This window comes from Quercus lobata, chromosome 7 (genome assembly GCF_001633185.2).
Source record: "Quercus lobata isolate SW786 chromosome 7, ValleyOak3.0 Primary Assembly, whole genome shotgun sequence".
Lineage (NCBI taxonomy): Eukaryota > Viridiplantae > Streptophyta > Magnoliopsida > Fagales > Fagaceae > Quercus > Quercus lobata.
The window spans coordinates 30,186,299-30,204,897 of NC_044910.1; the positions used below are offsets into that span (position 1 = coordinate 30,186,299).

General features: G+C 35.1%; 2 protein-coding genes across 2 annotated transcripts; one reads left to right on the plus strand and one right to left on the minus strand.

Moving 5' to 3' along the window:
- The first annotated feature begins 2,111 nt into the window (after positions 1-2,111).
- Positions 2,112-8,082, plus strand: LOC115951883 (probable galacturonosyltransferase 7). The gene is given in 10 exon segments (XM_031069012.1): positions 2,112-2,560; positions 2,919-2,950; positions 3,047-3,187; positions 3,252-3,311; positions 4,061-4,260; positions 4,263-4,296; positions 4,394-4,692; positions 5,789-6,146; positions 6,239-6,784; positions 7,213-8,082. Coding segments are annotated over 10 exon segments (2,124 nt in total). The 5' UTR covers positions 2,112-2,385; the 3' UTR covers positions 7,492-8,082.
- Positions 8,083-13,282: 5,200 nt separating this feature from the next.
- Positions 13,283-17,376, minus strand: LOC115953460 (protein SCARECROW-like). Its single transcript, XM_031071104.1, has 2 exons — positions 15,121-17,376; positions 13,283-13,900 (listed from the first exon to the last, which is right to left on the minus strand). Exons 1-2 carry the CDS (start codon positions 17,037-17,039, stop codon positions 13,444-13,446), a joined length of 2,376 nt encoding a protein of 791 aa, XP_030926964.1. The 5' UTR covers positions 17,040-17,376; the 3' UTR covers positions 13,283-13,443.
- Between the last annotated feature and the right edge of the window lie 1,223 nt (positions 17,377-18,599).

Here is an 18,599-nt window from a genome sequence, read left to right on the forward strand (position 1 = left end):
CACTTAACCCACACTCCATTCTATTAAGCCTAACCCACGTTGCTTTAGGCTTAGAATTCAGCCTATCAAGCCCATTCGTTTGTGTAATTGCTACACTCGAGACTGTTGGGCCCAAGTCTGATCCAACATTTGAATTAGTGCAATCAACAGTTTTCCCATCAATTTGTGTAACGCTTCCCATTAATATGCCTTTATCACCAAGATTCTCAATCATTGTTTACTGCTGTTTCGGACTACAATCATGATTGCTACTGTTTCCAACAGTTTTTGTAACGCTTTCCACCAGGCTGTTCTTAGGTATTGAATTTATTGCGGCTATCTCCGCCACTGTTAGGTGCTCCATCACTGTGGCACTATCAGAACCATCATGAGACTCTGATTCATGGTTTCAAGTGGATTTTGAACGACTCCCCGTTGCCTTGAGCTAGTCACCATACTGGTATTCACCTACACCTTCGTTCTTTTCTACTGCATAATGACTTGCACAGTGGCGCAAATTGTGGCCCAACAAGCCACAAAAATGACAAAAGATCGGCATTCTCTTATACTTGAATTGTATCCATGTATGTTCTCCATCGGGTCCTGCAATATAACTCCCACGACATAGTGGTTTTGCAATAGGTAGAGCAACTCGGACCGGCATAAAAATATTCTGTTCATCCTGTTGTCTTCGCTTCTCAACTTCCTCCACAACCCCCAATCTGCTTCCGACCTTTGATGCAACAATAGGAGATACCATGTCAAAAGGGGCTCCCCAGATTTGTATCCAAAGAGATGCGTGTTCCCACTTCATGTTCCCAGCAATCATACCTTTATGCCACCTCTTTAGCATGAGGAGTTGGTTGTCAAATGTCCATGGTCCCCCTCGTAGGATGCGCATCATATCAAATTTAGAGTTAAATTTGAACTGAAACAGGTTTGGTCATACATCGAGTATTTGGAGCTTTGTATCCATTCCCCATGCTCTTCGAATTGTGTTCTTAGCCGCCATTTTGTTGAAGGATTTGCAGGTTAAGAATTTGCCAATGAGGTTGAGGCAACAACTCTCTAGTTCATCCACTCTATCTTCGTCTGGTATCTCAGTTACTTCCTCCTCTTCCACTGTTAGTTTCATTTTTTCTAGTTCGTTGATAATGTCGTCTACCATCAGTTCGAGATAAAGAGTAGATGGGTAGGTAGGTAAGTGATCTAGGTAAAGAGAAAATCTAATACCCATAGGTTTACCTAAGGGATGGAGATCTTGTTATGGAACGAAAGGGAAGGCTCCTACAGCAGGGAGAGGGAGGGATTTTTTCACTTGACTTTTTTCTGAATGCTATGTAAACACCCTACAATCCCTTTAAATGTTGGCTAAAATGAAAAATTAGGATTTCAAGAGAACTTAGAAGAATGACTAATGTTCTCTCGATGGTGGCAACTCTTAAAAGTGAATACATGGCATGTAAGAAATTTATTTTAGAAGGAAAAATTGAAAGTCATAGCTATACATGTGATTGCATGGCATTAACTGAAAGGTAAATGACTTTGCAATAAGGTAAGTCTCATTGCATAGCATAGCATAACAAGAGCAATTATTTTTCCCAAGTATTTTATCTCATGCAAAAGACAAAGAAATAACAAGGAATACAAAATGAGTAAGTTCCTATAGGATGTGAAAACATAGTCATTTGACAATTTAATTATTTTTTGACCTCAAGGGCCCTTGTGCAATTTTTGAATTTATAAAGTCACTTTGTAATTTCATGAAATTTGTGGGGTCAAATTATAATTTTGGAAATTTTAGGGGCCAATTTGTAATTTAGAAAATTTTAGGGCTGAAATGTGATTTCAAGAAAATTGTGGAGTCAAATTATAATTTTGGAAAATTTTGGGGTCAATTTTAATTTTGCAAATTTATGTGCTGATGGGTCCACAGGTTGGGCTTTAGGTGAATTGAGTTTGATTTTCAGGTTGGGCTTGTTTGAGGCAAATTTAGTTTTGGGCTCAAATGCTGGAAATGCAAACTCACGTATTGGAATGATCCTACCTTTCCCAAAATCTCGACCAAAAAAAAAAAAAATATATATATATATATATATATAAATTTGGTGATAATTAATGATATACTCCGTTTGAGGTCAAATAAATCTAATTAGAAAGACGTACAAAAGCGGATTTCACCCAAAGTAAAATACTCAAAAGGTGATGCGTTTGCATTTACAATTGCATTGTAGCAAAGTGAAAAAACGGAGCAGAGGGAAAGGGGGGAAAAGAAAGAGTGGTTTTAGTGTGTGATGAGACGAGTATTGGCGGTAAATTGGTGGAGGAGGTGGTTGAAATTGTTCCAATATTAATAAACACACATTCTACGGACACAGTGGTTGCTTCTTGGGAAAAAAAGAGAAAATGAAGGGCGGGGGTGGTTGGGGTGGTGGTGGCGGTGGATTGGGATTAGGGTTGAAGAGTCAAAGGCGATGGAGAGGGCTTGTTATTGGAGTGCTGGGACTCGTTATCCTCTCCATGCTGGTTCCTCTTGCTTTTTTGCTAGGCCTTCACAATGGCTTTCGCCCTGCGCCTCCGGGTACTTTCTACTTTGCTTTTGCTTTGCTCAATCTAACTTCTTCTTCTTCTTCTTTTCTATTTAGATCTGTTTCCTCTTCTTCCTGATTAATTTAGGGCACAATCACACTCTCTCCTTTCTCCATTTATTTTTTAGATCGATCCAGATTTCTTTTTCACTTTGCTAGATTCGGGGAAGTCTTAACTTAATTAATTATATTAGCTTAACAATCTTAATTAGTCCCAGATCTCTCATTATCTATTATTATTATTATTATCATTATGGATGATACTGACTTAGCATGATTATGCTCTTTGTTTTGCTCCATCGCATTACTACATTTTCCCCATTTTATAAAACATTTGCGCATCTGCTGCAGGATATTTGCCTGAACAACAAACTTCAGCTTCAGTAAGTACTTCGCCATAGGGTTTCAAATTTTTTTTGTGCTTTCAATTCTTTTTTGGCAATGTTGTTGACTCTCTCTCTCTCTCTCATGCAAATCAGAATGGTTTTGGAGAATTGGACCACGACCATGTCAGAAACACTTGGAACGAGTCTGAGGTAATGCATCTTAGTCACACCATTAGGCCATATTTGCAGATTTCATTTGGATGCTGTACAATTTCATTCCTAAAAACTTGTTCATGAAATTTTCAACTTTCTACTCTTACAAAGTTAAAGGAATAACACATGCCTTGATTTTTAACAGGGGGATCAATCTAGCCATGTACGTGAACTTATTAGAAAATTGGGACCTACTCTTCCAAAGGTTCATGCATAATGCTCTGATGGTCAATACTTAACTTCTTTCGCTGTTAAATCGTTGAAAGTGGTATCATTATGCTTAGAAAATTGTCAGACATAAAGCTTGTAGTTTGAATCGTTAGATTGCAACTGGCCTACTTTTACTTTTATTCATTGTTTGATAAGATTGGAATTTGTGTAATGTTTGTTTTTCCTTACATTAATCTGAAATGTACACATTTTTACAAAGATGAATATTGCTTTTGATGTCATAAGCTACATACATTAACGTTAGTCCTGAAAGGTTCTAATTCTGATTTGGGGATATGCTTGAATGACATACAAAGGCGTTTTTATCTATATGAGCCACATTCATTCAAGGTTTGGTAGGATGGACGCAACTGCTAAGAGGGACTTCCAGTCATTGCTGGAATTATTTTTAATTTTGATTTTTTTTTTTTGGGGGGGGTTTGGGGTTGTGTTTGAGTTTCTAGTATTGAATGATATCATGAGAATCATTAAGGTGCAGGGACATATTTACAGTAATTATTATTATTATTATTTTTTTCACTTTTTTCTCTTTCCTCCTATGTAATTTTGTTAAGGCGTTCTTATTATTTATGGGAGTGTGTTGCAATTCATTTACTGAAAAAAAATAGAGATTGACATTCATTCTGATCCCAGAATGTCGATATATAAGCTTATTGACTTCTATGTTCTGTAATGTAGGCATCTAAAATAATTTTTTTGGTCATCTTCTATTCTGTGTGTCAGGATGTTCTTAGAGACTTTACCAATGAAGCAAAGAATAAAACCATTGGTAGGGGTTCCGTGAACGATAGTCAGCCAAAAGAAGGTTCTTTTGAACTTCTTATCTTAAAAGTGTTGCTTTCAAAAACCTTCCTTGTTAAAAAGATGTTGATTCAATATTTTCTTGTTTCTATTGTTAATTATCTACAGGCTTTCCAGTGCCTCCGCGTGGCTCTCTGCAATCACCTCCCAGTGCAAATGTAAGAATGCATCACTCTTTCTGTAAACTTCTGTTAACATGCTAATCAATTTCTGGTGCATGTATGGCTTCCTTGATTGATTTGAAATCTGTGACAGAATACTAAAGTTGGTGCTGTAATTGAAGTCCCCTTATATACAAAAGATGTACATGATGTTGGAAAATTATGTGAGTTTAAATTTGGTAGTTATTGCCTTTGGCGTAAAGAACACAGAGAAGATATGAAGGATTCTATGGTGAAAAAATTGAAGGACCAATTATTTGTAGCTAGAGCATACTATCCTAGTATTGCAAAACTTCCAAGACAGGACAAGTTGTCTCGTGAATTGAAGCAAAATATTCAAGAACTAGAGCGTGTTCTTAGTGAAAGTTCTACAGATGGTGATCTTCCACCACAGTAAGTGATGGTAACCTTTCATTGTTTACCTTATATTTCATCAATGGCAACCAATAAAGCAATGATCATTGCTTTAGCATGGAAAGAAGATTGATTCTTGCCATCTGCAGTCCACTTTCTAAGTGCAAACATCAAATTTACCTAAACAAGCTCCTAAGTTGTATTAATGATTTTTTTTTTCTTTTGACACATGTTGTTTTCTTTTGTTAGATTCACTTTGTGTTCTTGTCAGACCTTGGAACTGTTTGTCTTTTCTTTTCTGGGTTTTTGTTAAATATAGACTATATTGGAAACATATTTGATTAGTGCTTATTCTTTCTCATGTGTTCTTTATTTTGATGATATTAGATCTACTTCTGCCAATGCTTTTGGTTTTACATTCGGGTGCTGTTACATCCAATACTTCTGCCAATGCTTTTGGTTTTACTTTCTGGTGCTGTTACATCCAACTACAAAGTATACGAGGCCCTTTAAGCCCACTCTGATTATATTTTCTTTTGTGTTATGCTCTATTCTCAACCCCAACAATGTTCTATTGAGCTTCATTTGTTTCTTTTTTTATCATCCTTTTTTCTTTCCAGTTCTACATGAACTTTTTTTTATATAATTGCCTGGTCACTGCAATTTGTAAAACTATCTTAGTTAGCCTTAAGCTATTTAGATCCCTCTCAAACATATTGCTGACAGTTTCATGCTATGCTTGAGCATATTGTGGCAGAATTATTTTTTGCACTTTTTTAGATTTTCTGTACTGACCTTGAAATGCTTTGATTTTTGGTCAAGCTGCTGTGACAAGTAACATCAATCAAAAATACTTGCCTGAGAATCTGTATACAAAAACTTCTGTTTGGAACTGTGTCCTGCTAATGCTATGGGATGAGGATAGTCAGACCTTTTAGATAAGCATCTTTATGACTTCGAGATCAATATGATGTAAAATATATTGTCAATGCAGTAGCTTGTTAGATCTTTTGGCAGATAGTGCTCGAAGTTTTCATTCTTTTCATCATTTGTTTCAGCAAGTGCTGCGGATTTCTATTATAAGAAATTTTAACATGGCTTGTTCAACACACTAAGAACAAAATTGTTTTATTAGGATTGCTAAGAAGTTACAGATGATGGAAGCTGCAATAGCCAAAGCCAAATCATTTATTGTGGACTGCAACAACGTTGACAAGAAATTGAGACAAATATATGATATGACTGAGGATGAAGCTAACTTCCACATGAAACAAAGTGCCTTCCTCTACCAACTTGCAGTCCAGACTATGCCAAAGAGTCTTCACTGCCTGTCAATGAGATTGACAGTAGAATATTTTGGATCACCTTTAAATGACACGGAACTCTCTTTGGCTCAAAAATATTTAGATCCTACGTTGCACCACTATGTCATATTCTCCAATAACGTTCTTGCTTCATCAGTAGTAATCAACTCAACTGTTATGCATGCAAAAGTATGTTTCTGACATTCTACTGAGCACATTTTACTCTTAAATTTTCATCATGTATGCTCGCAAAACTGATTGACTATCCTGCTATGTTTCAGGAAAGCAGGAACCAGGTTTTTCATGTGCTTACAGATGGGCAGAATTACTTTGCAATGAAATTATGGTTTCTGAGAAATACTTACAAGGAAGCCACAGTTCAAGTGTTAAACATTGAACATCTTAAGCTGGAAAGCCATATCAAGGCAACTCCATTGTATCTTTCCCTGCCAGAGGAATTTCGTGTTTCCTTCCTCAATGTTGATAGTCCACCAATGGCTCCTATTAGAACAGAATACATATCTATTTTTTCTCACTCACACTATCTTCTCCCTGAAATATTCCAGAATTTGAAGAAAGTTGTGGTTCTGGATGATGATGTTATTGTGCAGCAAGACTTGTCAGCACTATGGAGCCTCAACATGGAAGGGAAAGTTAATGGCGCTGTGCAGTTCTGCTCATTGAAGTTAGGTCAACTGAAGAAATATTTGGGTGAAAACAGTTATGATAAAAAATCTTGTGCTTGGATGTCTGGATTGAATGTAATTGATCTGGACAGGTGGAGAGAGCTAGATCTTACTGAAACTTACCGAAAGTTGATGCATGAGGTGAGTGACACTGAATTTATACCTTACATATTTTGGCGTTTCGAATATGCTGGGAACTATTTGTGGTTTGACAATCCTATAAATTTGACTTAAAAAAATATAAATAAATAATGAAAAGAAGCCAATGGCCCTCAATTTTCTTTAATTGGTCTGGTAAACCCTTGACACCACTGATCTCTTTTAAAGGCTATGCTTCACTAAGCTACAACAAATTTGGCAAAAGGACTGGTCATTCTGTATTATTTCTGCATGTTCTATTTATTAGTAACGTTGAACCTTTCAATTGTTATACAAATAATTATTAGAACAGTTACTTATCAAAAAAAAAAATAATAATAATAATTATTAAAACAGTGGCTGAAGCTACTATACTCTTGAGCAATATAAATTTTCTGACTCTTTGCCTTCATAATCAACATGAACTGCAGCTGGCCATGCATGAGGGATCCAGTGAAGCTGTTGCATTGCATGCAAGCTTGCTAAGCTTTCAGGACCTAATTTATGCCCTTGATGGTACTTGGTTACTGTCTGGGCTAGGACATGACTATGGCATTGATATCCAAGCAATTTCAAAAGCTGCAGTTTTGCACTATAATGGTAACATGAAGCCTTGGCTCGAGCTGGGAATTCCAAAATATAGAGGTTATTGGAAGAAGTATTTGAATCGAGGAGATCAGTTCTTGAGTCAGTGCAATGTAAATTCATAATGTGCTGATGGTGGGAATTCAATCCTTGAGATTCCTCCAAATATAGTGATCAAGAAGTGGGGATGTCCATTTTTGGGGTGCTGAGAAATTTTTCTTTCAGCTAGTTGTTCCAGAGAGTATTGAGTTGAATGGAAGAGAGGGCCATACAAAGGCATTGTTCAATTTTTTTGGTAAATAAGAGCACTTGAATATTTATACTTTTTCCCTGGCAAAGCAGAAGAGATTTAGCTCACTCTTGACAGCTGCAGTTGCTATTATTGGGCATTTATGGTATGAGTTGCTATTTGATGGACAATGCGGGGAATGATATGAAGAGCTTTATTCTCTGCTTCTTAGCTTGGTGAAGTGAATGAGTGGAATGGAGGAAGCCATGACAAATTATTTCAACCCAGCAAACGTGTGATTGAGTGTTTGCTCCAAGGGGATTCAATTGTCAGGCATGATGTAAATGATTGTTGGTAGGAAAGCAAGTAGTGTGATGTCTGTCTTTCAGTTTCCACTCATCATTTGAGGCCTTACCTCATCTGATTTGAACGAATCTTTTATTCGGTCATGAGAATGTTAATGGATTAAAAATTTCTTTGCAATATATGTCATGGAGTAACACTCCCCCCCGCCCACCCCCCCCCACCCCCTTTGCAACTATCATTACATCGGAATTGGCTATAAGGTTAAGTAAGGTCATTAACAAATTGATCGCATTATAACATGGGGCTCGACTTGGAAAACATGTTTTGTTCAAACTTAATAATATATACATGAACAAGCTTATGTATATAAGGATTGATTTAAATATACATAATATTGTATGTTTGGATGTATACAATATATTTACGTAAACGTGAAATTATATTTTTCTAAACAAATTCATAAAATATCAAATTATTATTGGTAATTTGAGAACTATAAATATTATATTTTGTTGCAAAAATTATATGAAATTCTTGATAATACAAGATTGGTGAATCTAGATTTTATAAATTCATAGCGAGAAGCCACTCTATTAAATTGACTTAAATAAAATAATTTCATTGCAATTTAGTTATTTATTATTGCATAAATTTGTGAATGGGTGACAAATTTTAGTGGTAGTGTTTTCTATATATGAAGGACAAAAATAGTTAATCAAATAGTTCATGAACAAGATGGAGCTTGTTGACTAGAAAATGAATCAATTTAAATAAGTAATCTCGTTAAAGTGATGAGATCAAGCATGAATTGTGTTCAAAATAAATTAAATGAACAATCTTAGACTTCTTTTAATTTTTATATTTGAACTTCTAAATTTCAAAGTAAAATGAAATAGTTAGAATTCATTTTCTTACCAAACAATCTCTAACTTATTAGCAAACTAGTTGTTTAACGTTTTCTTTTCCCATATATAGTAAACATCGTACTAAATTTTTTACATCTTCACAAATTTATAATTATAATTAATAACAAAATTATAGGTAGAACTATATTATTTGAGTAAATTAGATAGAAAGATATTTTTTATAAACTTATAAAATTCATATATAATTTTTTATACAAATTGGACTATATTTATATAGTATCAATAAATTAGAAATAATAATTTAATATCTATAAACTTATATACAAACTAATAAAATCTAATCTAAAGTTTATATAAATATATTTTTTTTTATACATGTTTGCATATATAAAAATATATATTAATATATATTTCACAAATTTGTTCACAAGCATATTATTTTGTTTGAGCAGGACTTACTTAATAGTTGACACTAAGCTTTAGCTCATTTACCAAATAAAAAAATATGGACAAACTTTTTTCCTGATTCATTTTCGTCCTATGGCCTTTCTCATAGTGTATGTTATGCTCTTATGGTAAGCTCTGTGTGATTTTTTTGGAGAAATTACATTTTTTCACCATAAATTATACTCTAAATTACACTTTGCACCGTAAACTTTCAAAATGCATGATTAACACCCTAAACTATAACTCATGTTACACTTTGCACCCCCCCTATCAATTCTACTGTTATCTTGGATGGCATCATGTGAAAAGACTAAATTGTCTATCTTCTCAATTCCTTAGAAACAAATGAGAAATTACATTTTACCACTCTAAACTATATTCTCAATTACACTTTGCGTTCTAAACTTTGATTTTTCATCCAAGTTAATGGTAGAATTAACGGTAGAGCGCAACATTGATTATAGTTTAGGGTGCTAACAGTGCATTCTAAAAGTTTAGGGTGCTAAGTGTAATGTGAAGTATAATTTAGAGTGGTCAAGTGTATTTGTCTTGAATTTATTTCGTTCTCATTTTGCTATTTTCTTTTGTTCTCTCTTTGTGTACGTGTGGAGTAATCCATTTTGAGTTGAAATTCAGGTTTTGAAATGAGAAATATTGGTTTTTATAATGTATTGCATAAATCTATTGTTAGCGATTAACTTAATAATTTGTCTGCTTGCACACAAGAGGATAAAGTTAGGGAGAAGGGGGGTGAGGGATGAATAATAAGTACTTTAGTGAAGAAGAAATTAGCCCTTTGAAATAAGCGTATTTCATATGTAAGACTCGTACTCGAGGGATTAATATAGGTTGTGAGAAAGAGATTTCATGAGATCATCTCAGAAGGAACTTTTTTTTTAATTTTTTATTTTGAAACATAGGCAAAATCAGGGAGTTAGAGAGAGAGAGAGTAATAGATAGACAAAGTTGCAAACTTAATTATAGTATAATACTACAACTTCTCTCAATATCTTTTTATTAAATGTGAATTTTAACAAATCACCATTAGATTACATTTTATTCTTAAATCTACTATGCTTGCAAAATTTCTCAAAAATCAAAGATTAATAGTTGTGTTATTAATGAAATGTTTAAATTTCAAGTTTTTAGTCTAACATTATGCATAAAAAATTAGTATACGAATCAAATAGTAAATAACATCCGATTGACACGAAATTTGATAAGCATGTTAAGAACCTAAAAAACATGCAATTCAACAGTTACATTTTTAAAATATGTAGTCATGTTATTTTTTTAGTAAGAGTTGAAGCTACAACCAAGTTTGGCAAACTTTTTCCGTATTAGATAGGGCTATAAACGAGTCAACCCAAGCCGAGTATCAAAAGTTCAAACTTATTTATTTAATTTTATTTCGAACAAGAACTCATTACCAGACAAGATTACATGTTTGAACTTGTTTCATTTTCTTGTTATGCAAACTTGAGCTTGTCCACGAGATAATTGATTAACCTTTTCCCCCCCTATATATGGTAATATCATGGTTAAAATGTTTTACCCTTTCATAAATCAATGAGTTTTTACAATGAATGAACTATTTATATTATTTAGGGGTGTTCATGGGTCGGGCTAAGGGAATTTTTTGACCCAACCCAACCCAATCCACATGGATTGGGTTAAACCCATGGGTTGGACAATTTTTTTATTACTATTATTATTAAATTGAGTAAAAAAAAAAATATCACACCTGCCACCTGAGTTTATAAACAAAATATACATTAATATATAAACTAATATTTCAATTCAGTTATACATTAACATATGAACTAATATACATTAATATTGGTTTTTATGTAGGATAGGAGGAAGAGCTAGTTATTTAAAAAAATTTATTAATTATATAATATTTTTTAAATATATATTAAATATATGGGTGGGTTGGGTCGGGTTTGGAATTTTATAACCCGAACCCAACCTGACTTGCTCTCAAAAAAAATTTTGCAACCCAACTCGGCGAGTTGGTAGGTTGACTGCACACCCCTTATTATTAATAAACTATAAATAATAATTTAATATCATATTAACTTAATTGCAAATTTATACATTCCAATTTCAAGTTTATATAAATATATTTTTAGATAAGTATACGCAAGGCCGGTTGAACCATAGATGCAATTGATGGAATCGCCTAAGACCCTCAAATAAAAAAAGGCTCCCACTTGTTAAAAAAAAAATTATATATATATAAAATATTTACCTATATATTTTAATTACAAAAAAAAATTTTAAGTATTTTTATTGGCCAATAAAATGCATTAAAAAAACCATATTGTATCTTAAAATGCAGAATACTGCACAATAACAATGCACACAACTTGATAGGACAAGACTGCAAGACTACACAAGGTGCATTGTGTAGTCTTGTCCACAAGCCCTAACACATCACAAGGCCTAAGCTAAGCTGGCCCCCACACGGCCCCACACTAATTAATAAGTTATCAAATTTTTTTTAATGCAAACTCTTACTTTATTGATTATTATAAATTATCACACTAATTAATAATTTGATTTATATTATATCAACTCATTTGTATTATAGTGATACTAATTTATTGAACCATGTAATAAATTAATTTTTTTTTGTGCAAATTTAAACTAAAAAAAAAAAAAACCCACTTAAAATTTTTGCCTAAGGCTCCCAAAATTGTTGAGCCGGCCCTAAGTATACTGTATACATATAAAAATATACTATAACATATAGTTAAATTGAGCTCTCATATTTACAAGCTTGTTTACTAACAAATTATTTGAACTCGGCATATTTAATAATCAAGCCGAAACTTGTTATAGAGTTAGGCTTGTTTACTAAACAAATGAACGTCAATAAGTTTTTCTTGATTTGTGCTCAAGCTTTCCATATACATTCATTCATTTATAGCTCTGGCAATATGCTCCCAATTCACCAAAACTAAACAAATTAGCACTTATTAACTTTTACTTTCCCTCCTTCCCGACCACCACCTTATAATAATTTGAAATTTTTTTCCTTCTCTTTTGGTTAACTTCTTTTAAGTATATTTCTGTGAATAAATTTCTTTTATATCATAATTAAAATCAAATACTACTCCCTCCGTCGCACTTTGTTTGTCCTCTATTCTATTTTAGAATGTCCCAACATATTGTCCTATTTCTAAAAATAAAAGTCATTAATTTACTAATGTTCCTATTATACCTTTATTAATTTACTAATTCAATTTTTTGATAAATTTATTTAAGGGTAGTTTTGAAAACTTATACATTTTTAAAAGGTAGACAAGACAATAAAAGATGTTCTCTTAGAAATTTTGACTTTTTAAACAGGACAAACAAAGTGAGACGGAGGGAGTATTATCTATTTTATATTTCAAAATTCATTCAAAAAATAAAATCTCCTAAGGTTCAAAAATCTATAAAAGGAAAACAAAGATTAAAACAAACAAAGGAAAATAAAATGTGTGTATTAAAAAGAAAACTAATAGAACCTTAAATCCTTTATGTAATAATTTATTTTCCTTCATAAAAATGTGTATAATATTAGCAATAAATTTTTTAGAAAATTACATAATCATTCCAGATTAAGTTGAATATTGACATTGAAAAATTTTAAAATATTTTATTCCTGAGAAGAAAAAAAAACACCTTATAACATAAAAGAAGTATGATGAATATTATATATTTTTGTGAGTTTTCTTATATTGGTATATTTATCATATGCATAAATGTTTTTACCATATGTAAATTTTGCCACTTCCCTAGAATGAAATATTGCTTTGCCACTGCTTTGAAATATGACCATCTCAATTTTACTTAAAAATACAGAGACTCATTTCATAGTTTTTTTTTTTTAATTGGTTAGAAATTGTCCGACTGCTATCCCCTCCTCACCTTCAACTCCTAGGTAGAATGAGGTATCACTTGGACCAGATGTCCAGTGATCCATTTCATTATAAAATTATATATATCCTTTAAAATTTTAAATAACGGTGACAACGAATACATTTTTAGTGTATAATATTTAATCTAATCTAACAATAATGAAATCAGTTTGAATTATTAAATCATCAAGGGAGAGCATAGCTAGTAATTAACTGAATAATGTTGGAAGTAACAAATAAATAAAGGACAACAGTTCTACCTCTTTCAGTACAAAAAAAAGGACAACAGAGCATGTAGTGAGAATGAGAGAAGTGTAGTCAATAGTGATGGGTAGAGGTAGTAGCAGGAAATGGAGGTCTCCAGGCAGAAGCAGTGAGCAAGCAAAGGTCTTTCCAACCAAGCTTGAGGGCGCCATTGTCCTCAACCAAGGTGTAACCATCGGAAGGGAACATACCAAGAAGCAGGGTGGCCTGGGTGGCAGCATTCCCTGCCAAAGAGAGGGGCTTGAACCCACACTGCTGCAGCTTCTCCCTCCAGTTATGGAACTTCACCTCTCCACTCCTCGATGGGCCCCCAACAGCCAGCACATTCCGGATCTCCCTGGATAGCAATTGCTGCTCTACCACGTGCCTTTCCTCGCTCTCTTCTCCGTAGCTTGCCCCGAGTGAATCGAACAGTGCCGAGTAGTAGTGTATTGCCTCCACAAACCTTCCCAAGAATGAACCTGCGTGGCTCAGGTCCTGCTCTACCACCGTCACCACTTTTGGTGCCAATCTGTTTAAATTCATTTCCCCCATGTATAAACGTTGTCAAAATCTGATATATACAATCTTTATAAAAACAGTGTAGATTTTTTTTTTTTTTTGGTGTGTGTGTGTGTGGATGATATTGATTGAAAATAACTACATTACAAGCAAAAGAACTGGGCCTCGGGTCATCTATTGCGAAGATTCAACAAAGGTGTAGATTTTAACATAAAACAAAATTTTCTTCTAGTCCCAAAAGAAGAAAAAAAGTTAATTGCACTATCTACATATGAATAGATTGAAATGTCATTTCACAGAACCAGTCAAAATCAATGGGCACGAATACAATGAAAACCATCCTTCGGTGTTCGCCAAGAAGGATGTTAGCAAGTTGTAGTGTAAGTTTGAACATGTTTTTTTTTTTTTGATAAGTTAAGTTTGAACATGTCTTTATAAGCTCTTGGTAATTTCCTTTTCTAAGCCGGTTTTCAAAGATGTATTCTACTGTGTACAGTACAATCATGCTATATATATAATTAATCATATATTTTATTGAAAATGAAACAAAAAACACAATCTATACAAAGACTAAACAAAAGTTTTCGTTATTTAAACAATCCAATACATATTTTCACAACACTTAAACAACATTAATAAAACAACATTACAGCCCTAAAAAGTCATTTTGCTGTTAAAAACACTTTTTCATCGTACATATTTTCACAACATTTAAAACAACATTCCTAAAACAATATTACAGCCTAAGAGGTCATTTTGCTATTAAATTTTTTTTTTACCTACATGTATTTCTACAACATTACTGGAATAACATTACAGCAGTAAAAGGTCATTATGCTATTAAAAATAGCCAAGAAGCCCACAAAACCTGCCAAAAAGACGAAGTTAACCTGTACATTTAGAAGCACAAGCTAAATAACTATCTGGAAATCTGAACAGGAGAAAACTTATTTAAGCAATCAACCAGCCAATGTAGACAGCAACGTGAAATGTTTTTTTTTCCCTAGAGGGAAAAATGTAGTATTGATCAAAATATAATACTAAATGATTATAATAGCTACAATATAACGACAGTAATCCAATGTAAAGATTTTCCACTAGATGTGAATAACGAAAAGGCAAAGATGGAATCAAAAAAGAGGGGATCATCATGATGTGTTTAAAATTAAAAGTAGTTATATATGTAGAACTCGATCATAAGTAGTGTAACGCGTTAGTCATAGTTGTTACCTCTGCAAAAGCCACAGCATATTGGTGTCGGAACCAGTGACATCGTAAAGAGAATGTTGCAACCAGTGAACAGCAACGGCTTCCCTCTTGCTGACATTAAGCCTCTCTGGGTCCAAATTGCCGGGTTTATCTGCGAGAGGAATGAACTCAAAGGGAAGGCCTAATTTCTCGGCGAAATCGGACAAGCGCTTGCCAGTAGCCTCGAGAGCATCCATGGAGGTTCCTAGGCCAGTGAGGCGCACATAAGGTGGTCCGCGGGGTCTAGAAGCAAGGATGTGAAAGAGACCAGGCCACTGGAGACCTTGCATGATGTCTAGATCAATGATGTGAACTCTTTCCTCCCTCTCGAATGCTTCCTGTATAGCCTGATTGGCTGTGAAATGCGAAAACTTGACGAGGGGGCTGATGCCATTGAATACTTGAAAGGCAGAAGCCATCTTTTGGCTATAACTATGGCCTGAATTGGGCAGCGACCCATATATTCCGAGGCACGAGCTCACCAGTCTTGCGGACATAGCCTCGGAGAAATAAGCAGCCACACGCTGCGCGGCAGTACCAAAAGGCGTTGAAAGTTCCGAAATCTCCAGAAGCATGTTGTTTGCTTCCTCAAAATTATCAGCGGAGACAGATTCGGCGCATTGCAAGAGCAAGGTGAGGAGGTGTAAGCCTTGTTCGTCTCTCTTCTGCTGACGCATCTCTTCTTTCCTCTCTCTGCTTGAATGGACAATATTAGTTGGGGTGGTCGCACTAGTAGTAGTAGTAGTAGACGGCATTAACATTGCAGTATCTGGAGGGGAAGAGTGTTCCTGTTGTTGTTGCTCCTCTTGCAATTGAACTTGGACGGTAGGGTTAGGGGAAGCGGTAGGAAGGGGTGTAACTCCCCAGTGCAGATACAATTGATTCATAGCTTCAGAAGTAGAAACAGGAAGCAGCGGAGTCTGTTGGCCTGCTTGTTGCTGCACTACAGTAGTCCTTGATCTCCTGAGTTCCGCTGCTGCCGGCGCATAATTTGGGATGGGATCGGCTGAAGTTAGGGAGCGAAGCCTGTACTCAAGGACAGCAGCAAGATTAGGATTGCAAGGAAAAATAATCTCTCTCACGTTCTGGATGAGCTGTGGAATAGACACGTTGTTGGAGCTGTGGATTAGATCCTTTATGATGCCGTCGATCCACGCCGAGCCGTCTTCCATGGAAACGCCACAAACACTCGCCTTATTATTATTATTATTAGTATTAGGAAGGCTTCTGCTGCTGTTGCCGTTGATGTTGGTAGTGGTATTATTACTAATATTTTGACTCCTTTCGGAAGGAAACAAGGGCAGGCCTGAGAACCCGCACACAGAGACAGAAACAGCAGCAGGGGTAGTGCTTATTTGGGGTTGGGGCTGGGCCGCAGGACTTAAGTTGGGAGGAGTAACACAAGATAAAAACCCACCAACTGACGTCATACTGGTCAAATTGGTGGTGGATGAAGGAAGCATAGTGGAGTAGTTGTTGGTCTGACTTGGATTTGGTATAGTAGCTGCTGCAGTGAAGTTGTCCACCGAACCAACATGATTGTTATTACCAGCACCTTGAAACGAGCTAGAGCTACCATTCACGGTGGTGTTACTGCCAACTCGCCGGGAAAACCTAGTATAATCATTATTATTGTTGGTATCAGGGGCTGTACATGTGGTGGATGTCTGAACCTCCGTCTCAATCTCAGAAGCCATCCTTTTTCTCAGCATCTTTCCGTTAGACAGCTGATGATGACGATGATTACGTGGTTGTTCCTCGTAGCACCTTGACATCCTGCTGCTATTGTTGTTGTTGTTGTTGTTGGAGGCACTCGTGGTCAAGGGACTATTGTTATCTGTATTTTTGTTGCTATTATTACTGCCATTGACATCAACATCAAGCCAAGTACAAGCAGTCATTGAGACTCACGGGCCGCTTATCGAATGAGGAAAATGGTGATCCTGGAGATTTTTTTTTTGACGAAAGACAAATTAAGGCTCTGTGGTGTAAGTGCTTCCTCGTAGTATATGAGATTTTTAGGAATATAAATTTGCTAACAATAATGGAGTTTGTAAGAGAGCATTTGTGTGTGTTGCCTGAGATGCAGAGAGCATCCAAGCAGATAACGGTGTGAGGATTGAGACAGCGGCTTTGGGATTCTTTTTTTCTCTCTCTTTCTCGAGTCTCAACTTTCAACCTTACCTTTTGGATGCTTCTGTTTTTTTTTCATAACCGAGAAGAAAAAGGTAGGGGGGGGGGGGGGCGGGGGTGGTGGGTGGGGAAGGCGAGGCTAGCTGGTGTGGTGGTGGTGGTGGTGATGGCAGTTAGCTATGCGTCTTTGTGTGGATGAATTTATTGTAACTGGCAAATAGGAAACAATGAAATGGTGCACACAGATTGATGTCTTTGTTGGGTCGCATTTGCAAGCGATGCAACTTATACAGATTGATAGGGAAAGAAGTGAGTAATTTACCCCGCTAAACGCTGTCTGTGTATATTCCTGTGGGAGATTTGAAATACATAAAAAAATAATGGCCACTTTGTTCCCTCGTTCGTCGTTGAGTGTTTGACGTCTTTACAATCAGACTTGGAACAATCACAATGAAAAATCCTCAGCTCCAGCGTTTTTGAATGGCCAATCCCGATCTTTCCGTGAATTTACAATATTTACCATTTCATTTGTCACCCCTGTCAGCACACACTGTTCACACATTTTCCAATACACATCTAAGTATTTAGGCCCAAAAAATAAAAACTAAAGTACAATGCATGAATCACGATTTAGTGCTTTTACAATGATGGTCCTAACAATGAAGCAATCAATATTCCCGGCCGTTTTGCAAAGTAATATTGTTCAGGAATCTTATTTAATTGCTGTAAAACTACGTAAAGATAAAAAAAATGTTGTAAAAATTTGTGTTATGTTATTTAAACGAGCAAAACTTGTTTAAACAAAAAAAACAAACAGGCCCCAATTACTGTAAATATAATTGTGTGACTTGCCTTCCCGCCGTAATCGAACACTTACAATGTATCTGTTATTCTGTTTGCTAGTTTTTTTTTAAAAAGCCCTTATTTCTGGCACTCTTTAACTATAGATCATGACCGGGAGATGTCACGTATTTAGTTGGCAAACCTTATATTACTTTGTGTATGTAACCATTAGGTTTGGACACTGATTTGAAAAAGCCCAAGTCATTGCTAAATACTGTTGGATAACCATTGGATTAAGCATTTTTAGCAAATAGAAAATGGATGGATTCATTAGAAAATTGGTTTGAGATTGACAAAGGTCAATCCTTTTTTCTTTTTTTTTTTTATGAAAAAGGTCAATCCTTTTGAATCTATAGCATGTGAAACTACTCATGTGTTTAAAGAGAGAGAAAGGATAATTTGAGGCGATTTGATTGATGAAACTATTGGGTTGCAATTTACTAAAATGACATAATAAAATTCCAAGTCTTCTTATCATCGCCCAC